The sequence below is a fragment of the Oncorhynchus mykiss genome, chromosome 18 (genome assembly GCF_013265735.2).
Source record: "Oncorhynchus mykiss isolate Arlee chromosome 18, USDA_OmykA_1.1, whole genome shotgun sequence".
Taxonomy (NCBI): Eukaryota; Metazoa; Chordata; class Actinopteri; order Salmoniformes; family Salmonidae; genus Oncorhynchus; species Oncorhynchus mykiss.
The window spans coordinates 52677062-52705005 of NC_048582.1; the positions used below are offsets into that span (position 1 = coordinate 52677062).

The 27944-nt window shown below is 44.1% G+C and overlaps 1 protein-coding gene across 3 annotated transcripts; it reads right to left on the reverse strand.

Moving 5' to 3' along the window:
- Positions 1 to 359: 359 nt before the first annotated feature.
- On the reverse strand, positions 360 to 27810 carry LOC110496501 (programmed cell death 6 interacting protein). Of its 3 annotated transcripts, none has more exons than XM_021572439.2 (18): positions 27497 to 27810; positions 19603 to 19657; positions 19364 to 19433; positions 9887 to 10014; positions 9581 to 9734; positions 9389 to 9489; positions 8486 to 8602; positions 6431 to 6653; positions 5802 to 5925; positions 4947 to 5124; positions 3194 to 3305; positions 2893 to 3062; positions 2570 to 2818; positions 2318 to 2452; positions 2036 to 2130; positions 1703 to 1820; positions 945 to 1132; positions 360 to 802 (listed from the first exon to the last, which is right to left on the reverse strand). In XM_021572439.2, the coding sequence occupies exons 1-18, from the start codon at positions 27700 to 27702 to the stop codon at positions 577 to 579; spliced, it is 2649 nt and encodes an 882-aa protein (XP_021428114.2). In that variant the 5' UTR covers positions 27703 to 27810; the 3' UTR covers positions 360 to 576. The 3 variants fall into 3 exon arrangements, with proteins under 3 accessions (XP_021428114.2, XP_021428113.2, XP_021428112.2); XM_021572438.2 differs by having other exon boundaries at positions 945 to 1129; positions 8486 to 8617; XM_021572437.2 differs by having other exon boundaries at positions 8486 to 8617.
- Positions 27811 to 27944: the final 134 nt, after the last annotated feature.

Consider the following 27944-nt stretch of genomic DNA (forward strand, 5'->3'; position numbering starts at 1 on the left):
GGGCAGAGGAGGGAGGGAGAGAGGGTAGAGGAGAGAGGGTAGAGGAGAGAGGGGAGGAGAGAGGGTAGAGGAGAGAGGGTAGGAGAGAGGGTAGAGGAGGGAGGGAGAGAGTGTAGAGGAGGGAGGGAGAGAGTGTAGAGGAGGGAGGGAGAGAGTGTAGAGGAGGGAGGGAGAGAGTGTAGAGGAGGGAGGGAGAGAGGGTAGAGGAGGGAGGGAGAGAGGGTAGAGGAGGGAGGGAGAGAGGGTAGAGGAGGGAGGGAGAGAGGGAGAGAGGGTAGAGGAGGGAGGGAGAGAGGGAGGGAGAGTAGAGGAGGGAGGGAGAGAGGGAGGGAGAGAAGGTAGAGGAGGGAGAGGGAGGGAAGGTAGAGGAGGGAGGGAAGGTAGAGGAGGGAGGGAAGGTAGAGGAGGGAGGGAAGGTAGAGGAGGGAGGGAAGAGAAGAAGGAAGAGCAGAGGAAGAAGGGAGAGAGAGAGAGAGAGATTGAGGAGTTATTGCTGGGCGTAGTAGCATGGTTTCTGCTGTCGGTCGGAGTAGCGATAGCAGAGGAGAGGGATGGAGGAGAGGAGTGAGAGAGTAGTTATTGTTGTGGGTAGTATGGCTGTGGTGGTGGTTGCTGGGGCTGCTGTTGGTAGGTGTAGGGGTGCTGCTGTGTGGGGGGGACCCCAGGGTAGCCCCCCTGTCCGGGTGCTGGGGCCTGCTGATAGGGGATGTAGGGCTGCATGTTAGGCTGCATAGTTGGGGGCATGTTGTACTGGCCGTACGCTGCATACGGGTTATAACCCATAGGCATCTGGTAGGCATACCTGGAGATACAGAGAAAGAGAGGTTAGTGTGTATGAAAATGAGAAGACAGGGATAGTGAGATGAACAACAGACGGGCTACAGTTGTGCAACGCACACAGCCAACTGGGACAATAAGGATAATGATTGATTTGATTGACTCACCCGGGGTATCCCTGGTATGTGGGGTAAGGCGGTCCCTGGGCCTGTGAGGGAGGGGCCATAGGTGGGGGGTTTACTGGTTGAGGCTGGTTACTGGGAGGGTTGCCTGGTGCGGAGGCGGCCTGGGGGGTGAAGGCAGGGGGAGGGGGCCGCTCGGGAGGCTGGGCCTTCGCCTGGGGCTGCTGAGGCTGCTGGAAACGGAAGAGGGAAAGATCAGAGGTCACTAAAAATCAGTCAAAACAGATCAATAGTAAACCTTGTGACAACTGCAGATGTAAAGTGGTCACAATAAGAGACAATATTACGGTCATGTCTCTGTCGCGATTGAGGGAGTTCGTCAGGCTGAACCGGGATATGACCCGTCAAGACCAGGTGAAACTGCTCAAATCAAACAGTCATTGTCAACAAGGCAGCATGGTGCATCGTTCAGAAACATACAATATATGTTTCAATTTTCAAACTAGTTTTCCTTGGTAAGATAAAGCACATATGTTTATTTTATCAAAAGCAAAACGTAAGTCAATACTCCACGTGCCTCACATACGTCACTCTGTTGAGCCAATTTCGCCATCGGCTTTGAAAGGGGCACACAACTCACACCCGGGAGACACCTCGGTTACAAATGAATGCAATCACTTTCACCCGATGCAAATTTCGCCCACCCAGTGAACCGGGCAAGTTTAATTGAATCGTCATTGGCACAGAGCTGCCCTCTGATTGGGCTGGAGAGAGGAGCCACCCAGCTGTGATTGGCTACTTACGAAGACAGTCCTTGGTGCGGGGGTTGGTCCAGTGGCGGTGGGGGTGGGGTTAGTCTGGTAGGCGGGGACAGAGAAGGATGGGGCACTGGGCTCCCTGGCGATGCTCTGCTGCAAATCCCTGGGTGGGTAACCACAACAACAGAAATGTCAGTCATTGGTCACCAAGGCAACCCCAACATCAGTTGCTCGTCATGGTCACTTCTAGTTCACATAAATCACCAATCACATAAAAATATAATCAATGATATTTCACTAATAACACAATACAGTGATTATTACAAATATTCATAACAACTGAAGCATCGTTATTGAGACGACATCACCACCACATACTTCAGCAGTTCATCCCGTTCTGTCTTGCGGGCGAAGACGATGTCACTGCACTTGTTCTGGAACTTCAGCAGGATCTCGGTGAGGTCATTGTAGAACTACAGAGAGCGAGAAGGTGATTGGTCAGATTGAGAGACAACCAAAGTCATCCAATAATCAAGCCCTTGTCAAGTTCAACCTGTTGTGTTTTTCAGGGGGTTAATAACAAAAAAGAAAAAGAAACAGTCCTCAACCCACCCATTCCCTAGAAACAACCCTCCCTGACATTCCCTAGGCGACAGTTACCTTGGTGCCCTCTCTGAGGTTGCTGGTGATCTCAACGTAGCTGTCGTGGGCCGAGGCCAGCTTCTTCAACACCTCCTCACGATCATTAGCCTCAGAGTTGGACTGCTTCAGACTGGAGAACTCCTGGTGAGATGCCTGGGGGGAGACAATCAACAGGAGAGAATCGATAAAGTAACATTTCTCGACATCTGAAAAAGTATTTGTGGAAATTGCGTATAGGGGTGTTTAGGCGAGTGTGTCTCTGTATCCTACCTGCACGTTGCCCAACAGCTCTTCCTGAGAGCGGAGGCTGGCTTGAACCCTCTGGCTGTAGCTGCCGTATGATTGGTCCAGCTGGCTCATTGACAGTGCCTCCTCATTGATGGCCCCGTCCTGAGCCAGAGCCGTCAGGAAGCTGGAGGACATGTCAAAGGTCACGCCCTTAATCTCCGTCTCCAGCACCTCCCTCTCTCTCTTCACCACCTCTAGCTGGGACAGCTGGGAACGCAACACACTCACAACCTAGAGGGAGAGAGAATACATAGTTAGAACACACACACACACACACACACACACACACACACACAATCCCTCACCTCGCTGCCCTGCAATGTCTTAGCAGGGTTGGCTGAAGGTATGGCAGCGGTGAGTTCAGCCTCAGGTTTACAGAGGAGAGCGATCATCTCACAGTGTGCATTATAACGCTCCCTGACCACCTGGTCAGCCTGCACTGCCTTGTCCAACACGCTACGGAAGTTACCCCCCTCTGGACCGCCGGAGGTAGAGAAGCAGAAATAATTATCATTTGATTCCAAGGTAGTACACAACACCACACATATCAGTATGTTTGTTTTTGGATGTGTGTGTAGGCATGAATAGGTGTGTGAGTGTGTGTACCCGCTCTGAGTGGTTTGTAGAGGTCTCCAGAGGGAGTTCTGTTCCAGCGTTGGCTGAACTTGGATCTCAGCTCGCTGTCTGTCGACTCCTCATCATCCAGCATCTTCAGAGACTACAAACACACATATTACACATCATGGGTATACGAACTAGAGGTCGACCGATTAATCGGAATGGCCGATTAATTAGGGCCGATTTCAAGTTTTCATAACAGTCGGAAATCGGTATTTTTGGGCGCCGATTTGCCCAATTATTATTATTTTCAATGACGGCCTAGGAACGGTGGGTTAACTGCCTTGTTCAGAGGCAGAACAACAGATTTTTACCTTGTCAGCTCGGGGGAGCCAATCTTGCAACCTTACAGTTACCTAGTCCAACGCTCTAACCACCTGCCTCTCATTGCACTCCACGAGGAGACTGCCTGTTACGCGAATGCAGTAGAAGCCAAGGTAAGTTGCTAGCTAGCATTAAACTTATCTTATAAAAAACAATCAATCAATCATAATCACTAGTTATAAGGTGAAATTGTGTCATTTCTCTTGCGTTCATTGCACGCAGAGTCAGGGAATATGCAACAGTTTGGGCAGCCTGGCTCATTGCAAACTAATTTGCCAGAATTGTACGTAATTATGACATAACATTGAAGGTTGTGCAATGTAACAAGAATATTTAGACTGATGGATGCCACCCGTTAGATAAAATACCGAAAGGTTCCGTATTTCACTGAAATAATAAATGTTTTGTTTTCGAAATGATAATTTCCGGGTTTCGACCATATAAATGACCAAAGGCTCGTATTTCTGTGTGTTATTATGTTATAATTAAGTCTATGATTTGATAGAGCAGTCTGACTGAGCGATGGTAGGCAGCAGCAGGCTCGTAAGTATTCATTCAAACAGCACTTTCATGCGTTTTGCCAGCAGCTCTTCGCAAGCACAGCTCTGTTTATGACTTCAAGCCTATCAGCCTAATGGCTGGTGTGACCGATGTGAAATGGCTAGCTAGTTAGCTGGGTGTGCGCTAATAGCGTTTCAAACGTCACTCGCTCTGAGACTTGGAGTAGTTATTCCCCTTGCTCTGCAAGGGCCGCGGCTTTTGTGGAGCGATGGATAACGATGCTTTGAGTGTGGCTGTTGTCGATGTGTTCCTGGTTCGAGCCCAGGTAGCTGCGAGGAGAGGGACGGACGCTATTACACTGGCAATACTAAAGTGCCTATAAGAACATCCAATAGTCAAAGGTATATGAAATACAAATGGTATCGAGAGAAATAGTCCTCTAAATACTATATTAACTACAACCTAAAACTTCTTACCTTGGAATATTGAAGTCTCATGTTAAAAGGAACCACCAGCTTTCATATGTTCTCATGTTCTGAGCAAGGAACTCAAACATTAGCTTTTTTACATGGCACATATTGCACTTTTACTTTCTTCTCCAACACTTTGTTTTTGCATTATTTAAACCAAATAGAACATGTTTCATTATTTATTTGAGGCTAAATAGATTTTTATTGATGTATTATATTAAGTTAAAATAAGTGTTCATTCAGTATTGTTGTAATTGTCATTATTACAAAAAATAAAAATAAAATAATAATAAAAATAAATAAAAAGAAACCGGCCGATTAATCGGTATCGGCTTTTATGGGCCTCCAATAATCGGTATCGGGGTTGAAAAATCATAATCGGTCAACCGCTAATACGAACACGTGTGTGTGTGTGTGTGTGTGTGTGTGTGTATATATACACACACCTCATCCAGGATCTCTCTGTTGCGTGTCAGTAGTTCCGGCAGGTCTCTGATCAGCTGCTCTATGCTCTGCAGCCCCCCCTGCTGGACGATGGCATGGGCCTTTTCAATAATGGATTGTGGGATAGAATCTCCAGACAGGTCCTCCAGAGCCGCAGGCAGGTTCAGAGATGCCAGGACACTGTTGTTAAATGATCAATACATGATCAATATAGACATGCCAACACACTGTTTAGTTATTAACGCAATTCACCACCAATAAATATGACCTACACAGTGTACAAAACATTAAGAACACCTGCTATTTCCATGACAGCCTGAACAGGTGAAAGCTGTGATCCCTTATTGATGTTAAATCCACTTCAATCAGTGTAGATGAAAGGGAGGAGACGGGTTAAAGAAGGGTTTTTAAGCCTCGAGACAATTGAGACATGGATTGTGTGCCATTCAGAGGGTGAATGGGCAAGACAAAACATTAAAGTGCCTTTGAACGGGGCACGGTAGTAGGTGCCAAGAACGGGGCACGGTTTGTGTCAAGAACTGCAACACTGCTGGGTTTTTCATGCTCAACAGTTTTCTGTGTGTTTCAAGAATGGTCCACCACCCAAAGGACATCCAGCCAACTTGACACAACTGTGGGAAGCATTGGAGTCAACATGGGCCAGCATCCCTGACAAATTGAGTCTGTTCTGAGGGCAAAAGGGGGGATATTAGGAAGGCGTTCTTAATGTTTTGTCCACTCAGTGTATGATGACTTAACCGGGTGCTGTTGACTGTGTTGATAATGAAATGTATTGAAATCAATAGAGTAGAAAAAATAACGATTCAATTGTTAAATGATCAAAGTAACATCCATACCCGTTGCAGAGGTTAGTAGCTTCCCTCATGGTTCCTACCAGTCTGTTGACGGTCTCAGCCTTCCTCTGGCTGTACACACTCATACTCTGCTGCACAGCCATGGGCACCATCTTCTCAAACAAGTCTATACAGACACACACGTCAGAAACTAACCCACACGTTTAAACTCTTTTAGACATCTACACAAAAAGCAAAAAAGTGTGTCCCCCCCGCACCAGTGAACTTGGCGCTGAGTGGTTGTGTGTGTATTCGGTCTCTCACCAGTGAACTTGGTGCTGAGTGGTTGTGTGTGTATTCGGTCTCTCACCAGTGAACTTGGTGCTGAGTGGTTGTGTGTGTATTCGGTCTCTCACCAGTGAACTTGGTGCTGAGTGGTTGTGTGTGTATTCGGTCTCTCACCAGTGAACTTGGCGCTGAGTGGTTGTGTGTGTATTCGGTCTCTCACCAGTGAACTTGGTGCTGAGTGGTTGTGTGTGTATTCGGTCTCTCACCAGTGAACTTGGTGCTGAGTGGTTGTGTGTGTATTCGGTCTCTCACCAGTGAACTTGGCGCTGAGTGGTTGTGTGTGTATTCGGTCTCTCACCAGTGAACTTGGCGCTGAGTGGTTGTGTGTGTATTCGGTCTCTCACCAGTGAACTTGGCGCTGAGCGGAGGTGTGATGGTGGTAGCCTTGACCAGCGCTGCCTTGCCGATGTGTTCCAGGTCTTTGACCTCAGGGACGCGGTCGTGGTAGATGAAGTCGTTGTCCTTCTTAGCTGCGGTCAGAGCGCGGCTGATCTTATCACTAAGGTCTTTCACACTGACGTACTCATCATAGCGAGACGCTACCGTCTTCACCAGCTCTGAAGCATGCTGCAGGGATGGAGGGAAGGAGAGAATAGAGGAGTGAATGATAGTCGGATCCTTCACACTGTCAACCATAAAGCAGGGCTAGACTCTTCACTAATTAGTTTGCTGAGGGATGGAGAGAACGAGAGAATAGAAAACAATGTATGAGGACTTTGGTTGAGTGGTTGTGTTTACAGTGGGAAGAAAAAGTATGTGAACCCTTTAGAATTACCTGGATTTCTGCATAAATTAGTCAGAAAATCTGATCTTCACCTAAGTCACAACAATAGACAAACAGTCTGTTTAAACTAATAACACAAACAATTACATGTTTTCATGTCTTTATTGAATACACCGTGTAAACATTCACAGTGCAGGGAGGAAAAATATGAACTGGATTTAATAACAGGTTGACCCTCCTTTGGCAGCAATAACCTCAACCAAACATTTTCTGTAGTTGCGGATCAGACCTGCACAACGGGAGGAATCTTGGACCATTCATCTTTACAAGACGGTTTCAGTTCAGCAATATTCTTGGGATGTCCGGTGTGAACCGCTCATTTGAGGTCATGCCACAGCATTTTAAATCCGGTTTAGGTCAGGACTCTGATTGGGCCACTCCAGAGGTTGTATTTCCTTCTGTTGAAGCCGTTCTGTTGTAGATTTACTTCTGTCTTACGGGTTGTTGTCCTGTTGCATCACCCAACTTCTGTTAAGCTTCTATTGGCGGACAGATAGCCTTACATTCTCATGAAAAATGTCTTGATAAACTTGGGAATTCATTTTGCCATCGATGATAGCAAGCTGTCCAGGCCCTGAGGCAGCAAAGCAGCCCAAACCATGATCCTCCCTCCACCATACTTTACAGTTGGGATGAGATTTTGATGTTGGTGTGCTGGGCCTTTTTTCCTCCACAGTGTTGTGTTCCTATAGTTTCATCTGTCCACAGAATATTTGGCCAGTAGCGCTGTGGAACATCCAGGCGCTCTTTTGCAAACTTCAGACGTGCAGAAATGTTTTTTTGGACAGCAGTGGCTTCTTCCGTGGTGTCCTCCCATGAACACCATTCCTGTTTAGTGTTTTACGTATCGTACTCGTCAACAGAGATGTTGGCATGTTCCAGAGATTTCTGTAAGTCTTCAGCAGACACACTAGGATTCTTCTTAACTTCATTGAGCATTCTGTGCTGTGCTCTTGCAGTCATCTTTGCAGGATGGCCATTCCTAGGGAGAGTAGCAACAGTGCTGAACTTTTTCCAATTATAGACAATTGGTCTTACCGTGGACTGATGAACATCAAGGCTTTTAGATATACTTTTGTAACCCTTTCCAGCTTTATGCAAGTCAACCATTCTTAATATTAGGTCTTCTGAGATCTCTTTTGTTCGAGGCATGGTTCACATGAGGCAATGCTTCTTGTGAATAGCAAACTCAAATATTGTGCGTGGTTATTTTTTTAAACGGGGCAGGGTAGCTCTAACCAAAATCTCCAATCTCATTTCATTAATTCAACTCCAGGTTAGTGGACTCCAATTAGCTTTTGCAGAAGTCATTAGCCTAGGGGTTCACATACCTTTTCCAACCTACACGTGAATTTTTAAATTATGTATTCAATATAGACAAAATACAACAATTTGTATGTTTTTAGTTTAAGCACACTGTTTGTCTATTATTGTGACTTAGATGAAGATCAGATCCAATTTGATGTCAAATGTATGCAGAAATCCAGGTAATTTCAAAGGTTTCACATACTTTTTCTTGCCACTGTATTTGGTCATAGGAAAATCACTACATTTTCAGGTGGGCTACACTGGAAACACCACTGGGTTAGAGTGCTGTGTGTGTGTTTGTGTGTACCTGCAGGCGAGCGATCTCCTCCCCAAAGTGTTTCTTCTGCTTGGCGAGGATAGACTGGTGTAGCTCAGCGTTGGCCTGCATGATGCAGTGTTTAGCTGCCAGCACCGGCAACACCTCCTGGAAATAAATACACTGACCAGGGAGAAGCAACCACAGAGCAGTGCGCACACGCACACACACGGGGCAAACCAAAACACATACATGCAAACAAAGGGACCACCAAAGAACAACACCGCCAAGAGCAAATCACGAACGAGTTTCACGTCACAGAAGCCAAATCAGGAACACAGGCACACACACCACCACGAGGGATGCAGAGAGCGGAGGATAACGGGAGAGAGAACAGAAGTGAGTGATTAATCTTTCTGCCACATTCACCCAAACTTTATTACAAAGTAGTGTGTGTGTGTCTACAAAGTCCAGCCCCATGTATTCCCACCCCAGAACGTGTGTGTGTCTGCAAAGTCCAGCCCATGTATTCCCACCCCAGAACGCGTGTGTGTGTGTGTCTGCAAAGTCCAGCCCATGTATTCCCACCCCAGAACGCGTGTGTGTGTGTCTGCAAAGTCTGGCCCATGTATTCCCACCCCAGAACGTGTGTGTGTGTGTGTGTCTTTTAGTAGTAAGACAGGTCAGTCAGATTTCAAACACACATCATTTCAGAAGCTCATTATTAGGTAGTGAGAGACCAATAAGAACGGGGGTGAGACGGTGAAAGCGCCACTGAGAATACAGCCCAAGTAGTGAACAAGCACAACCAATGAGAATACAGCCCAGGTAGTGAATAACAAATCAGAATGGAGACTGTATGGTAAACAACCAATCAGAACAGAGATAGTGAAATGAGAGAAATGGGGAAAGTTCCACACCCTGAGTGTTATCCCCACACACACACACACACACCTTGGGCAGGTTCTCTTTGTACTGACACTGCTTGAAGGCATCGCTGTAGAAATCTGCCGCCTGATTGGCCAGTTTAGCGATGATGGCGTCCTTCATCTTATCTGTAGGGCAAACGATACCATGGTTACTTGATTTATGCACACACGTGTAATGTGTGGGTATAGCATGTGTGTGTGTGACGTATGTGTGTACCTGAAGTAGCCTTGAGAAAGAAGACTTCCTGTGCCTGAGCCAGCATGATGAGACTGAGGGTTCCTACGGTCTCAGGAGAAATGTCCATTGTAGGCTCTCTGTTCAGAGCCGACAGCACTGTGTCCTTAATGTGACCAAATGCTCCACTTGCCAACTGGAGGGGGTGGAGGAGGGAGAGAGTGTATGACAGAGAGAGATGGAAAGACATTTGGCTGTAGTATTTGTAGTACTGTAATAATTAGATGTGGTATAAATTGTAGTGTTACTATAGAACCTGGTAGTATTGTAGCATTACTATAGTAGTACCTGGTAGTATTTGGCTGCGGCCTTCAGTCCTTCATCGCTGTCCAGGTTTTGTTCTGAAGCGATCTGACTTGCCAACGCTGCTCCATTGAACAACACACATGTCTTCTCATAGCCCAGACTGGCCAGGGCTAAAAACACACACACACCTGTTCATCAGGCTGACATACCTCACAATAGGGTTACAGAGGTTACCTCTCGCTGGAAGATAGCACACGCCGGCCCAGCTCTACACATGCCACAGACAGGTAATCATTTAGGTTGCAGGGTTTCCATTAGGAACATTTGGCACTGGACAAGTGACCTGAAAGATGAAATTTGAGAACTGTACCGGTCATCCATCTGCATTGGGAAAGTAACCCATTAGGGCATCCATCCACGCAGCCAGCACAATCAATAAACAAGGGATATTGGCCAAATGAGCCACACTTACGTGTCCTTAAAACCAGCCTTTTAACAAATTACAAATACACTATCCTTTGTGTTTCGATGTTTAGCATATGCAGAACTCAAATATCAATTGTCCACCTTACGGTTCAGCTGTCAGAGATCTGATCACTAAATGCATCAGGGCATTGCATGCATAGGCCTATAGGCATCTACTGTATGAAATTAATATTAAAAAATATCAAATCAAATTTGATTTGTCACATGCGCTGAATTAGACCTTACAGTGAAATGCTTTCTTACAAGCCCTTAACAATCCGTTTAAAAAAAGTGTTAAATGATTTACTAAAATAAAATATAAATAAAAAGTCAAATAAAAAAATTGTTAAAAGAACAACAATAAAATAACAGTAGCGAGGCAATATAAAGTGGTACTGGTACAGAGTCAAGGTTAGTCGAGGTAATATGTACATATATATATATATGAAAGCGCCATAATATGTAGAGGTAAAGTGACTATGCATAGATAAACAGAGAGTAGCAGCAGCGTAAATAATGAGGGTGGGGTCAATGCAAATAGTCCGGGTAACCATTTGATTAGCTGTTCAGGAGTTTTAAGGGTTAGAAGCTGTTAAGAAGCCTTTTGGATGTAGACTTGGCACTCCTGCACCACTTGACATGCGGTAGTAGAGAGAAGAGTTTATGACTAGGGTGGCTGGAGTCTGACAATTTTTAGGGCCTTCCTCTGACACCACCTGGTATAGAGGTCATGGATGGCAGGAAGCTTGGCCCCAGTGATGTACTGGGCCGTACGCCCTACCCTCTGTAGTGCCTTGCGGATGGAGACCGAGCAGTTGTCATATCAGGTGGTGATGCAACCAGTCATGCAGACGTGAGGGCTACGGGTTGGTAGTCACTCAGGGAAGTTACCTGGGTGTTCTTGGGCACAGGGACTATGGTAGTCTGCTTGAAACATGTTGGTATTACAGACTCGAACAGGGAGAGGTTCAAAATGTCAGTGAAGACACTTGCCAGTTGGTCAGCGCATGCTAGGAGTACACATCCTGGTAATCCGTCTGGCACTGCAGCCTTGTGAATGTTGACCTGTTTGAAGGTCTTACTCACATCGGATACAGAACGCGTGACCACACAGTCTTCCGGAACTGCTGGTGCTCTAATGCATGCTTCAGTGTTGCTTGCCTTGAAGCAAGCATAGAAGTCATTTAGCTCGTCTGGAAGGCTTGTGTCACTGGGCAGCTCGCGGCTGTGCTTCCCTTTGTAGTTCGTAATAGTTTGCAAGCATTGCCACATCCGACAAGCGTCAGAGCCGGTGTAGTACAATTCAATCTTAGTCCTGTATTGATGCTTTGCCTGTTTGATGGTTGGTGGTGGGGCATTGCGGGCTTTCTTATAAATGTCCGGGTTAGAGTCGCACTCCTTGAAAGCGGCAGCTCTACCCTTCAGATTAGAGGTCGACCGATTATGATTTTTCAACGCCGATACCGATTATTGGAGGACCCAAAAAGCCGATGCCGATTAAATCGGACGATTAATTTTTGGGGGATATACAGTGCCTTGCGAAAGTATTCGGCCCCCTTGAACTTTGCGACCTTTTGCCACATTTCAGGCTTCAAACATAAAGATGTAAAACTGTATTTTTTTGTGAAGAATCAACAACAAGTGGGACACAATCATGAAGTGGAACGACATTTATTGGATATTTCAAACTTTTTTAACAAATCAAAAACTGAAAAATTGGGCGTGCAAAATTATTCAGCCCCCTTAAGTTAATACTTTGTAGCGCCACCTTTTGCTGCGATTACAGCTGTAAGTCGCTTGGGGTATGTCTCTATCAGTTTTGCACATCGAGAGACTGACATTTTTTCCCATTCCTCCTTGCAAAACAGCTCGAGCTCAGTGAGGTTGGATGGAGAGCATTTGTGAACAGCAGTTTTCAGTTCTTTCCACAGATTCTCGATTGGATTCAGGTCTGGACTTTGACTTGGCCATTCTAACACCTGGATATGTTTATTTTTGAACCATTCCATTGTAGATTTTGCTTTATGTTTTGGATCATTGTCTTGTTGGAAGACAAATCTCTGTCCCAGTCTCAGGTCTTTTGCAGACTCCATCAGGTTGTCTTCCAGAATGGTCCTGTATTTGGCTCCATCCATCTTCCCGTCAATTTTAACCATCTTCCCTGTCCCTGCTGAAGAAAAGCAGGCCCAAACCATGATGCTGCCACCACCATGTTTGACAGTGGGGATGGTGTGTTCAGCTGTGTTGCTTTTACGCCAAACATAACGTTTTGCATTGTTGCCAAAAAGTTCAATGTTGGTTTCATCTGACCAGAGCACCTTCTTCCACATGTTTGGTGTGTCTCCCAGGTGGCTTGTGGCAAACTTTAACCGACACTTTTTATGGATATCTTTAAGAAATGGCTTTCTTCTTGCCACTCTTCCATAAAGGCCAGATTTGTGCAATATACGACTGATTGTTGTCCTATGGACAGAGTCTCCCACCTCACCTGTAGATCTCTGCAGTTCATCCAGAGTGATCATGGGCCTCTTGGCTGCATCTCTGATCAGTCTTCTCCTTGTATGAGCTGAAAGTTTAGAGGGACGGCCAGGTCTTGGTAGATTTGCAGTGGTCTGATACTCCTTCCATTTCAATATTATCGCTTGCACAGTGCTCCTTGGGATGTTTAAAGCTTGGGAAATATGTTTGTATCCAAATCCGGCTTTAAACTTCTTCACAACAGTATCTCGGACCTGCCTGGTGTGTTCCTTGTTCTTCATGATGCTCTCTGCGCTTTTAACAGACCTCTGAGACTATCACAGTGCAGGTGCATTTATACGGAGACTTGATTACACACAGGTGGATTGTATTTATCATCATTAGTCATTTAGGTCAACATTGGATCATTCAGAGATCCTCACTGAACTTCTGGAGAGAGTTTGCTGCACTGAAAGTAAAGGGGCTGAATAATTTTGCACACCCAATTTTTCAGTTTTTGATTTGTTAAAAAAGTTTGAAATGTCCAATAAATGTCGTTCCACTTCATGATTGTGTCCCACTTGTTGTTGATTCTTCACAAAAAAATACAGTTTTATATCTTTATGTTTGAAGCCTGAAATGTGACAAAAGGTCGCAAAGTTCAAGGGGGCCGAATACTTTCGCAAGGCACTGTATATATTTTTTTATTTGTAATAATGACAATTACAACTTAATTTAACTTAATATAATACATCAATAAAATCAATTTAGCCTCAAGTAGATAATGAAACGTTCAATTTGGTTGAAATAATGCAAAAACAAAGTGTTGGAGAAGAACGTAAAAGTGCAATATGTGCTATGTAAGAAAGCGAACGTTTCAGTTCCTTGCTCAGAACATGAGGACATATGAAAGCTGGTGGTTCCGTTTAACATGAGTCTTCAATATTCCCAGGTAAGAAGTTTTAGGTTGTAGTTATTATAGGACTATTTCCCTCTATACCATTTGTATTTCATTAACCTTTGACTATTGGATGTTCTTATAGGCACTTTAGTATTGCCAGTGTAACAGTATAGCTTCCGTCCCTCTCCTCGCTCCTCCCTGGGCTCGAACCAGCAACACAACGACAACAGCCACCACATCGAAGCAGCATTACCCATGCAGAGCAAGGGAAACAACCACCCCAAGGCTCAGAGCGAGTGAAGTTTGAAACGCTATTAGCGCGCGCTAACTAGCCAGCCATTTCACTTCGGTCACACCAGCCTCATCTCGGGAGTTGATAGGTTTGAAGTCATAAAGAGCGCAATGCTTGACGCACAACGAAGAGCTGCTGGCAAAACGCCCGAAAGTGCTGTTTGAATTAATGTTTACGCGCCTGCTTCTGCCTACCACCGCTCAGTCAGATTATATGCAACACAGGACACGCTAGATAATATCTAGTAATATCATCAACCATGTCTAGTTAACTAGTGATTATAATTGATTTTTTTTTATAAGATAAGTTTAATGCTAGCTAGCAACTTACCTTGGCTTACTGCATTTGCGTAACAGGCAGTCTCCTTGTGGGGTGCAACGAGAGAGAGGCAGGTCGTTATTGCGTTGGACTAGTTAACTGTAAGGTTGCAAGATTGGACCCCCCGAGCTGACAAGGTGAAAATCTGTCTTTCTGCCCCTGAACGAGGCAGTTAACCCACCGTTCCTAAGCAGTCATTGAAAATAAGAATGTGTTCTTAACTGACTTGCCTAGTTAAATTAAGATTAAATAAAGGTGTAAAAAAACGGCAAATCGGCGCCCAAAAATACAGATTTCCGATTGTTATGAAAACTTGAAATCGGCCCTAATTAAATCAGCCATTCCGATTAATGGGTCGACCTCTACTTTAGATAGTGCGGATGTTGCCTGTAATCCATGGCTTCTGGTTGGGGTATGTGCAGTACCAGTCAAAAGTTTGGACACACCTACTCATTCAAGGGATTTTCTTTATTTTCACTATTTTCTACATTGTAGAATAAAACTAAGTTCATTAGAGTTAACTGCACCTCAGAAATTGCAGCCCAAATAAAAGCTTCACAGAGTTCAAGTTACAGACATCTCAACATCAACTGTTCAGAGGAGACTGCATGAATCAGACCTTCATGGTCAAATTGTTGCAAAGAAACCACTACTAAAGGATACCAATAAGAAGAGACTTGCTTGGACCAAAAAACACAAGCAATGGACATTAGACCGGTGGAAATCTGTCCTTTTGTCTGATGAGCCCAAATTTGAGATTCCAACTGCTGTGTCTTTGTGAGACGCAGAGTAGGTGAACGGATGAGGCGGCAGGGTAGCCTAGTGGTTAGAGAGCGTTGGACTAGTAACCGGAAGGTTGCAAGTTCAACCCCCCGAGCTGACAAGGTACAAATCTGTCGTTCTGGCCCTGAACAGGCAGTTAACCCACTGTTCCTAGGCCGTCATTGAAAATAAGAATTTGTTCTTAACTGACTTGCCTGGTTAAATAAAGGTCAAATAAAATAAATAAATGATCTTGGCATGTGTAGTTCCCACCGTGAAGTATGTGGTGTGATGGTGCTTTGCCGATGACACGGTCTGTGATTTATTTAGAATTCAAGGCACGCATATCTACCACAGCATTCTGCCATCTGGTTTGCGCTTAGTGGGAAAAATCATTTGTTTTTCCAACAGGACAATGACCCAACACATTTCCATGCTGAGTAAGGGCTATTTGACCAAGAAGGAGACTGTTGCATCAGATGACCTGGCTTCCACTATCACCGGACCTCAACCCAATTGAGATGGTTTGGGATGAGTTGGACCACAGAGTGAAGGAAAAGCAGACAAGTGTTCAGCATGTGGGAACTCCTTCAAGACTGTTGGAAAAGCATTCCAGGTGAAGCTGGTTGAGAGAATGCCAAGCGTGTGCAAAGCTGTCAAAGGCTAAGGCAGGCTACTTTGTCTAACAGTTTTTTGGTTACTACATGATTCCGTATGTGTTATTTTATAGTTTCGATGCCTTCACTAGTATTCTAAAATGTAGAAAATAGTACAAATAAAAGGAAAAAACCCTTGAATGAGGTGTTCTAAAACCTTTGACTGGTCCTGTATGTACGGTCATTGTGGGGATGACGTAATTGATTCACTTATTGATGAAGCCAGTGACGGATATTGTGTACTCCTCAATGCCATCGGAAGAATCCAGGACCATATTACGGTCTGTGCAAGCTAAAACAGTCCTGTAGCTTAGCACGTGTGTCATCTGACCACTTCTGTATTGAGCGAGTCACTGGTACTTCCTGTTTTAGTTTTTGCTTGTAAGCAGGAATCAGGAGGACAGAGTTATGGTCAGATTTGTGAAATGGAGGGCAGGGGAGAGCTTTGTACGCTCTGTGTGTGGAGTAAAGGTGGTCTAAAGTTTTTTTTCCTCCTCTGGTTATACATGTAACATGTTGGTAGAAATTAGGTAAAAATTGATTTCATTTTTCCTGCATTAAAGTCCCCGGCCACTAGGAGCACCACCTCTGGATGAGCATTTTCTTATTTGCTTATGGCCTTATATAGCTCGTTGAGTGCCGTTTTAGTGCCAGCATTGGTTTGTGGTGGTAAATTTACAGCTACGAAAAATATGTATGAAAACTCTTGGTAAATAGTGTGGTCTACAACTTATCATGAGATACTCTACCTCAGGCGAGCAAAACCTTGAGACTTCCTTAATATTTGATTTTGTGCACCAGCAGTTATTTACAAATAGACACAGACCGCCACCCTTGGTTTTACCGGAGGCAGATGTTCTGTCTTGCCGATACACGGAAAACTCAGCCAGCTGTATGTTATGCATGTCCTTATTCAGCCACGACTCAGTGAAACATAAGATATTACAGTTAATGTCCCATTGGTAGGATAGTCTTGATCGGAGCTCATCCAGTTTATTATCCAATTTATGATTGCACGTTGGCTAATATGACTGATGGTTGAGGCGGACTACACACTCGCCGTCGGATCCTTACAAGGCACACCGACCTACGTCCCCGAAATCTCTGTCTCTTCTTCATGCGAATGACGGGAATTTGGGCCTTGTCCGGTGTCTGAAGTAAATCCTTTGCATGTAGACACGTTAAATAAATAAATATTTGTCCAGTACGAGGTGAATAATCGCTGTCTTGATATCCAGAAGCTTTTTTTGGTCATAAGAGACGGCGGCAGAAACATTATGTACAAAATAAGTAACAAATAACGTGAAAAAAATACACAAGATAACAATTGGTTAGGAGCCCGTAAAATGGCTGCCATCTCACCCGGCACCATAAATATAGAAGAAAGAAAAGCTTAGTCTTAGAGCGAGAGAGATAATGGCAGAATGATGACAGGACATGGATTTCTTTATCCTTGTCAGATAGGCTACTGCGTCTGCTATACAGATATATACAGTCGTGGCCAAATGTTTTGCTAATGACAAATATTAATTTTCACAAAGTCTGCTGCCTCAGTTTGTATGATGGCAATTTGCATATACTCCAGAATGATATGAAGAGTGATCAGATGAATTGCAATTAATTGCAAAGTCCCTCTTTGCCATGCAAATGGCACGTGCCATCATCATTGCTTTGCACAAAAAGGGCTTCACAGGCAAGGATATTGCTGCCAGTAAGATTGCACCTAAATGAACCATTTATCGGATCATCAAGAACTTCAAGGAGAGTGGTTCAATTGTTGTGAAGAAGGCGTCAGGGCGCCCAAGAAAGTCCAGCAAGCTCCAGGACCGTCTCCTAAAGTTGATTCAGCTGCGGGATCGGGGCACCACCAGTACAGAGCTTGCTTAGGAAAGGCAGCAGGCAGGTGTGAGTACATCTGCACGCACAGTGAGGCGAAGACTTTTGGAGGATGGCCTGGTGTCAAGAAGGCCAGCAAAGAAGCCACTTCTCTCCAGGAAAAACATCAGGGACAGACTGATATTCTGCAAAAGGTACAGGGATTGGACTGCTGAGGACTGGGGTAAAGTCATTTTCTCTGATGAATCCCCTTTTCCGATTGTTTGGGGCATCCGGAAAAAAGCTTGTCAGGAGAAGACAAGGTGAGTGTTACCATCAGTCCTGTGTCATGCCAACAGTAAAGCATCCTGAGACCATTCATGTGTGGGGTTGCTTCTCAGCCAAGGGAGTGGGCTCACTCACAATTATGCTTAAGAACACAGCCATGAACACATCCTCCGAGAGCAACTTCTCCCAACCATCCAGGAACAGTTTGGTGACGAACAATGCCTTTTCCAGCATGATGGAGCACCTTGCCATAAGGCAAAAGTGATAACTAAGTGACTCGGGGAACAAAAGATCGATATTTTGGGTCCATGGCAAGGAAACTCCCCAGACCTTAATCCCATTGAGAGCTTGTTGTCAATCCTCAAGAGGCGGGTAGACAAACAAAACCCCACAAATTCTGACAAACTCCAAGCATTGATTATGCAAGAATGGGCTGCCATCAGTCAGGATGTGGCCCAGAAGTTAATTGACAGCATGCCAGGGCAGATTGCAGAGGTCTTGAAAAAGAAGGGTCAACACTGCAAATATTGACTCTTTACATCAACTTCATGTAATTGTCAATAAAAGCCTTTGACACTTATGAAATGCTTGTAATTATACTTCAGTATTCCATAGTAACATCTGACAAAAATATCTAAAGACATTGAGGCAGCAGACTTTGTGAAAATTAATATTTGTGTCATTCTCAACTTTTGGCCACGACTGTACAGCTAATTCGTACATGTTCTATCAGAATTTTTTTTATAAAGATAAGCATTATTGTTAGATTACAGGAGTAACTATGGTAGGCTTAGAACATTCTTCCTCGCCTCAAGTTCAAGGAGTGTTGGAGTCAGTTGGACTGCCGGAATGCAGTGCCTTCATATCATAGGCCGGCAGTGTAAAAGCCAGACCAAAAGTAATTAAGTCTAGCCATTGTTCATAGGGAAAATACAAGCAGGATATTATATTGCGGCAAACACAACATTCCAGTTGGAACTTAATTTAGCTAAAGAAAATTACAACAGAATGAAACAAAACATGTTTGGCATATTTAAAGAACTGGTTTAGATGACTAAATAGGCCTAAAATAATAACAATGAGCGAGTTGCACAGAAGCCACACCAACATTTCTCTCGTCTTTGACACCTACAATATTAAAACTTGTCCATACGGAGGACATTCCCCCTTGTAGGCATACTCTCTAACTTTAATTTGACTTAAATTAAAAAAGTCTCCATCTTCGCAATCAACAGTAGCCTAGGCCAAAGCTCCTCTCTCCTTAGCAGCAGGTGCATGTACATAAGGCAGAGTGTAATGAGTGAGAGAATGGTGCTGAAGCGCAAAATCTGGGTTTATGATAGGCAGCCCTGGGCAATTTGGCCGCATACGATTGAATTTATTGTCTTTTAATTGATTTGATCGGCCAAAATCCGGAGAACGGAAACCTTGATATGTTGAAAAAGACAAGGAGCGAACACACATCATACAATATTACTGCTTCCTACACCTACTGGAACAACCATGCCCGCAAGCCTTGTGTGTGTGTGCGTGTGTGCGTGTGTGTGCGTGTGTGTGTAGCGTACCTAGTTTGACTGAGCCCCCGAACAGTGAGCCCTTATCAAAGGCATCTTTCCATGTGAAGGTTAGACACAGCTGCAGGAACACAGAAAGAGAGATTAGCAACATTATCAGACAAACCTTATTTTTTTATTAGCGTTTCATGTGTGACGTGATTCTCTGTACCACGCAGACACATACTGTATTCTATTGTTTTCAGCAACAGTGTGTATTTTGTATTGAGTGGATGAATGGTTATATGTACCTGGTTTTCAGAGAAGGGAAACTTTGGCTCCACGGCACACAGCTGATCATAATACCTACAGAAAAGAGAGATGTTGTTGACTGTGTTACTGACCAACTACACTTGGGCGGAATCCAGATTCTCATACCTGCCTTGTGCCATACCAGGATACTCTGGAATTTTGTATTTTTATTTAACCTTTATTTAACTAGGCAAGTCTGTTAAGAACAAATTATTATTTACAATGGATGGCCTATGAACAGTGGGTTAACTGCCTTGTTCAGGGGCAGAACAACAGATTAGAACCTTGTCAGCTCAGGGATCTTTTGGTTACTAGTCCAATGCTCTAACCACTAGGCTACCTGCTGAATGCTTATGTAAATGTGATGTTTCAGGGTTGTTTTATTTATACTCAGTAAGAAACTTTGGCAGCCACTAGTTTTCTTGGCACACCTGTACTTGGGAATTGTCTCCCATTCTTCTCTGCAGATCGTCTCAAGCTCTGTCAAGTTGGATGGGGAGCGTTGTTGTATTATTTTATTATTATTTATAATTATTTTCAGGTCTCTCCAGAGATGTTTGATCAGGTTCAAGTCCGGGCTCTGGCCGGGCCATTCAAGGCATTCAGAGACTTATCCTGAAGCCACTCCTGCGTTGTTTGACTGTGTGCTTATGGTCATTGTCCTGTTGGAAGGTGAACCTTCGCCCCAGTCTGAGGTCCTGAGCAGGTTTTCAAGGATCTCTATGTACTTTGCGCCGTTCATCTTTCCCTCGACACTGACTAGTCTCCCAGTCCCTGCCACTGAAAAATATCCCCACAGCATGATGCTGCCACCACCATGCTTCACCGTAGGGATGGTGCCAGGTTTCCTCCAGACGTGACGCTTGGCATTCAGGCCAACAAGTTCAATCTTGGTTTCATCATACCAGAGAATCTTGTTTCTCATGGTCTGAGAGTCTTTAGGTGCCTTTTGGCAAGCTCCAAGCGGGCTGTCATGTGCCTTTTACTGAGGAGTGGCTTCCGTCTGGCCACTCTACTATAAAGGCCTGATTGGTGGAGCGCTGCAGAGATGATTGTCCTTCTGGAAGGTTCTCCCATCTCCACAGAGGAACTTTGGAGCTCTGTCACAGTGATCATCGGGTTCTTGGTCACCTCCATGACCACGTCCCCTTTTCCCCAGATTGCTCAGTTTGGCCAGGCAGCTAGCTCTAGAAAGAGTCTTGGTGGTTCCAAACTTCTTACATTTAAGAATGATGGAAGCCAATGTGTTCTTGGGGACCGTCAATGATGCAGAAGTTTTTTGGTACCCTTCCCCAGATCTGTGCCTTGACACAACCCTGTCTCGGAGCTCTATGGACAATTCCTTCGACCTCATGGCTTGGTTTTTGCTCTGACATGCACTGTGAACTGTGGGACCTTATATAGACAGGTGTGTGCCTTTCCAAATCACGTCCAATCAATTGAATTTACCACAGGTGGACTCCAATCAAGTTGTAGAAACATCTGAAGGATGATCCATGGAAACAGGATGCACCTGAACTCAATTTCAGGTCACATATTTTTATTTATTTATTTAACCTTTCTTTAACCAGGTAGGCTAGCTGAGAACAAGTTCTCATTTACAACTGCGACCTGGCAAAAGAGTCTGATTATTGAATACTTTATTTATTTATATACATTTGCAAAAATGTCTAAAAAAACGTTTTTTTTCCGCTTTGTCATTATGGGGTAGTGTGTGTAGATTGATATGGAACATTTTTTATTACACATTATAATAAATGTGTAACGTAATAAAATGTGGAAAAAGTGAAGGGGTCTGAATACTTCCGAATGCACTGTATTAGACAGCAAGGCTCTTGATTCATTCTCTACTGTTTCCAAGCGAAGCTTGATTTTGGTAGAAGCTAACCACTTAGCTACATAGCTACTAAATTAACAAACCAAATGGACAACTGCAGAGCATTTAGTGAATTTTAGACAGTTAACTTAATAGATATAAGATACATAGTTGGAGAACATTTGTGAACTCTATACTGTAACTAGACCACCTGGCACATGCTGTGAGTGACTCACAAGACTCCAGTCTTACGTCCTTGTGTGCTTGTAAACAAACACCTCGTAACTGGGGACTACTAGTAAGCTTCATAATGAAAAATTGTGACAGGTGAAATTAAGAATGCAATCTTCTTTATCTCCTAATGTATTGCACAAGTTGAGTGCAGGAATGTACTTAAAAAGTAGCTACAAATATTTAAATGTGTAAAAATAAATAAAAACCCCAGATGAAATAGTTTCAACAGAATTGACTAGAGGTCGACTGATTATGATTTTTCAACGCCGATACCGATTATTGGAGGACCATAAAAGCTGATACCGATTAATCGGTTGATTTTTTATTTATTTATTTGTAATAATGACAATTACAACAATACTGAATGAACACTTATTTTAACTTAATATAATACATCAATAAAATCAATTTTGACTCAAGTAAATAATGAAACATGTTCAATTTGCTTTAAATAATGCAAAAACAAAGTGTTGGAGAAGAAAGTAAAAGTGCAATATGTTCCATGTAAAATGTGTGCCATGTAAGAAAGCTAATGTTTCAGTTCCTTGCTCAGAACATGAGAACATATGGTGGTTCCTTTTATGTGGTTCCTTTTAACATGAGTCTTCAATATTCCGAGGTAAGAAGTTTTAGGTTGTAGTTATTATAGAAATTATAGGACTATTTCCCTCTATACCATTTGTATTTCATTAACCTTTGACTATTGGATGTTCTTATAGGCACTTTAGTAGTGCCAGTTTAGTAGTGCAAGAGTATAGCTTCCGTCCCTCTCCTCGCTCCTCCCTGGGCTCGAACCAGCAACACAACGACAATTAGCGAGGGTTAACTACCTAGCCATTTCACTTCGGTTACACCAGCCTCATCTCGGGAGTTGATAGGCTTGAAGTCATAAACAGCGCAATGCTTGACGCACAACGAGGAGCTGCTGGCAAAACGCACGAAAGTGCTGTTTGAATTCATGTTTACGCGCCTGCTTCTGCCTACCACCGCTCAGTCAGGACACGCTTGACTGAGCGGTGGTAATATCAACAACCATGTGTAGTTAACTAGTGATTATGATTGATAGTTTTTTTATAAGATAAGTTTAATGCTAGCTAGCAACTTACCTTGGTTTACTGTATTCGCGTAACTCCTTGTGGAGTGCAACGAGAGAGAGGCAGGTCGTTATTGCGTTAGACTAGTTAAAGTTGCAAGATTGGATCCCCTGAGCTGACAAGGTGAAAATCTGTCGTTCTGCCCCTGAACAAGGCAGTTAACCCACTGTTCCTAGGCCGTCATTGAAAATAAGAATGTGTGTTTGCTTGTTTGTTGACTTCTTTTGTACAGATTTAACTGTACTACTGTATCATTTAGACACGCAGAGACTCAAACGGTGTTCCATAGCACACTGCTCAAAAAAATAAAGGGAACACTTAAACAACACAATGTAACTCCAAGTCAATCACACTTCTGTGAAATCAAACTGTCCACTTAGGAAGCAACACTGATTGACAATAAATGTCATATGCTGTTGTGCAAATGGAATAGACAACAGGTGGAAATTATAGGCAATTAGCAAGACACCCCCAATAAAGGAGTGGTTCTACAGGTGGGGACCACAGACCACTTCTCAGTTCCTATGCTTCCTGGCTGATGTTTTGGTCACTTTTGAATGCTGGCGGTGCTTTCACTTTAGTGGTAGCATGAGACGGAGTCTACAACCCACACAAGTGGCTCAGGTAGTGCAGCTCATCCAGGATGGCACATCAATGCGAGATGTGGCAAGAAGGTTTGCTGTGTCTGTCAGCGTAGTGTCCAGAGCATGGAGGCACTACCAGGAGACAGGCCAGTACATCAGGAAACGTGGAGGAGGCCGTAGGAGGGCAACAACCCAGCAGCAGGACCGCTACCTCCGCCTTTGTACAAGGAGGAGCAGGAGGAGCACTGCCAGAGCCCTGCAAAATAACCTCCAGCAGGCCACAAATGTGCAAGTGACTGCTCAAACGGTCAGAAACAGACTCCATGAGGGTGGTATGAGGGCCCGAAGTCCACAGGTGGGGGTTGTGCTTACAGCCCAACACCGTGCAGGATGTTTGGTATTTGCCAGAGAACACCAAGATTGGCAAATTCGCCACTTGCGCCCTGTGCTCTTCACAGATGAAAGCAGGTTCACACTGAGCACACGTGACAGTCTGGAGACGCCGTGGAGAACGTTCTGCTGCCTGCAACATCCTCCAGCATGACCGGTTCGGCGGAGGGTCAGTCATGGTGTGGGGTGGCATTTCTTTGGGGGGCCGCACAGCCCTCCATGTGCTCGCCAGAGGTAGCCTGACTGCCATTAGGTACCGAGATGAGATCCTCAGACCCCTTGTAAAAGGCTACATAGGACTAAATATTATTATTGATATTACTTAAAGGAGTATGGTTATACTTAATTTGCTCTGTTAAACCTATCCTTTAGAATGACTTCGATAGCAACAGTCAATTATGTAGTTATTATGCTGGTGCGGTTGGCCCTGGGTTCCTCCTAATGCAAGACAATGTTAGACCTCATGTGGCTGGAGTGTGTCAGCAGTTCCTGCAAGAAGAAGGCATTGATGCTATGGACTGGCCCGCCTGTTCCCCAGACCTGAATCCAATTGAGCACATCTGGGACATCATGTCTCGCTCCATCCACCAACGCCATGTTGCACCAAAGACTGTCCAGGAGTTGGCGGATGCTTTAGCCCAGGTCTGGGAGGAGATCCCTCAGGAGACCATCCGCCACCTCATCAGGAGCATGCCCAGGCGTTGTAGGGAGGTCATACAGGCACGTGGAGGCCACACACACTACTGAGCCTCATTTTGACTTGTTTTAAGGACATTACATCAAAGTTGGATCAGCCTGTAGTGTGGTTTTCCACTTTAATTTTGAGTGTGACTCCAAATCCAGACCTCCATGGGTTGATAAACTTGATTTCCATTGATAATTGTTGTGTGATTTTGTTGTCAGCACATTCAACTATGTAAAGAAAAAAGTATTTAATAAGAATATTTCATTCATTCAGATCTAGGATGTGTTATTTTAGTGTTCCCTTTATTTTTTTGAGCAGTGTATATATGTCGTGAAGCTCATAGCAGTGATGCTATTACTGTGTAACTCCGGTAGGGCAACATCGGGAAAAATTGCACACTTGGTATTGTTAATCGGTGCTCGACCAGTTGGCGAAAGCCAACATCACCCACGACAGAGAACGTTTGATTATCAAGGGCAATGAATTTCATTATCTTGGCTTTAATGGATTTCACCTTTGAGTTGTTACGCTGAAATTTTGACTTGTTGACTGCTCGAACCACACAGCAGACATTGTGGGCTAGTTTAGGAATGCTGTGTTGCACTTATAGCTCAAAATTGTACGTGGCATTACGTCATGTACCTTCGTTATATAGGTATGCACATCAGCTGTGACATGGTTTTGCACATCGGGTGTTAAACTAGACATCGGCCGATTCCGATATGTTCAATATATCGTGCATCCCTAATTGCGATACTGGTATCGTCTCGGACAAAAGGCACCTAATTGGCGGAACAAACCTGGTACTATAGTTGACTCTCAGGTCAGAGAGGCAATGAAGGAATGTGAAGGAAGGAGGGAATGAGGAGTACTTACAGAAATGCAGTGAGAGAATGGGAAAATAAGGAGAGTGAGGGTAGAAGAGTAGGGAGAAAGGGAGAGGGAGGAGAAGAGCGGTCACTAGGTGGGTGCACTGAAGGTTTTTAGGTACAAACAATGGTTACCATGGTTACACTAAGATTAGCAAGGCTGTGACTACTTGGTAGGGAACAAAGTACATCCCTGGTAGGGACCAAAGTACATATGGGACCAAAGTACATACAGAGTTTGCATTTTTGGGTACATTTCCATTGGATCCATTACACCGGGGTAGTTAATGTGGAACATGCGAACCTCAAGTATTTGATGGAAAACAAATATTTTTTTACAGTTTAGAGTTCTGTCCTAGACAGGTCTGCTGGTGACTAGACTACTGCTGCTGACACAATGGCAGTCTGTCTGCAGAGCTGTGAAAGGGATATGGAATACAAGGCCCGTTGCCATAGCTACCTGGCACATGGCTCACTCTGTACATGAGCTGAGAGCTAAGAGGCTCCAATGCTAAGATTCACCTCCTAGGCATCTACCCACTCTGTATAGCAAAGCGTAGCCAGAACGTTAACATACTGTAGGCCAGCAATAGCATGTCCCTATCCCATCTTGTAGTTAGGAAGCCTATGCTAACATTGAATAAGTTCCTCCAGCAAACACTCTTACAGCAAACAGAGATGCCAAGGCTCTATTGTAACTATTGTAATGCACTAGTATTAAATAATGCTCTGTGGACAATACAATGCTAAACTATTAGTCAATTGATTCTATACAGGGGAGCAAAGTCTAAATCCTGCTCATATCACTAGTAGCCTACTGTATAGAATAGATGACTGGCTGGAGAAACTGAGGAAAGAAAATCAGAAAAGTCAATAGGTCACCACTCCAAGATACGTGTGGTGATATCACACAGGACTGGAGACACATCTTTGGTAGGGTAGAGGAGGTTTGTTAACCAAATAACAGTCCAGTTTCCTCCATGGAACTCTATGCAAAACATTCCTACCATCTCCCAGTGTGGGTATTCTTTTTAGATGAGATGGCTCGGATTTAGCTGAATAATGCCTCCGAGGCAGGCAGACTATATTGAATGTACATTATATAGCGTAGCCTACTTCTACTCTGAAAGTTATGTAGTGTTGCATCCTCCCACCTAGATCTTGGATCAGTTGAGTATCTATCAAGAAGCGATAGTGAGGGACCTTCCAAGGGGTCCGAGTCTTTATGGCACAGGAGGTAATGTTAGCCATCCTGAAACCACCCCCACATAACCCTCCTGAAACTAACATTACTTGTATAATGTTGTAATAACATATCAATAAACACTAGCTAGAAACATGGAGATTTTGATGACGTTAGAACATTTGACAATGACACATTCAAATTTGATATTGGGGCCGGTCAAACTGACTCATGAGGATGCCAGCTGGGAAATACCCCTGTCAGAAAATACATACCCTACCATTACGCTTGTTTACACATCTGCACTGTAGTCTGAACGGTTACATTAAGACACTGTGGAGAAGGCGCAAGATATGGGTCAGAAAAAGTACCTCAATGCAGGGATAGGATATGCCACTGTAATCCACACTGCTCAATCAAGAAGATTGAAATACTGCTTGTTTCCCACAAAACTGCCCTTTCATCCTCTGGCTTGTTAACAAAATGACTGCGGTGCCATTTTTCAATCTTCTCAATGGAGCATGTGGATAAAGGTACATTTGAGTACAATGGTATATCCCATCCCCATATCTGCGCAGGCTTATGGTGTCTTAATATAACCATGATTGCGTTCTGACCACAGTGCAGTGCACTGTGAACAAGCATAACTGTAGGGTCGGTAACTTCTGGCAAGGAAATAGCCATTACTTAATTGTCACTGTTTTAAGCTAATGTTTATTGGAATTGGCTAACATGGAAGTTAGTTAACTAGCTAGCTAAGCTAGTTACTTTACTAATTGACAGCAGGTTAATTTCACATGTAGAAATCGTTATTGAGCCATTACAGTAGCATCACATGGACATTGATTGTCAATGCGTTAACTTTTCATAAATTGTTAAACACATGACTCAAAAGGAAAAACTGCTTCCGAGAATTTCAGGGTGCGGCAATGGAGTTAACTAGTAGCCCAACCATTCCCAAACAGGTGAAATAGCTAGTTAACTGTTAGGTGTCTAGCTGGAGTTAGCTAGTTACGTCAGTGCGGCAGTATTTCAAACCTCAGGAGGATTTCCAGCGAGCTTTCGTGTTTGTCGAGCGGCCTCCCCAGAGCACTCTTGCGCAGCTTGTTCAACTCCTCCACGGATCGGATATACTCAGCTTGATCCTCGCCCGTTGGGTATGTCGCCGTAACGAATTTCGAGAGCGGTTTAACTAGTTCGACTTCAGACGACTTCTTTAACGGGACAGAAATAAAAGTCGCCATTTTTGGCCCGCGAAAAGTAACAAATAAAATGTGAAAGGACTATCAATCGGCAAAAACAACAAGCGACTCCTCACTTCCTGGATTCTGCTGCAAACGTCAGAAGACGTTGACGCATAGAGCGAGCTGCGCAGACGCAGTGAGGGCTGGACAGGGGCAATACAGGTTTCTGATATCTCGATGTATTTTTTTCTTCATGTTATTGGATGCTTACATTAAGGGCTTTATTTAGACAGGACATGTCT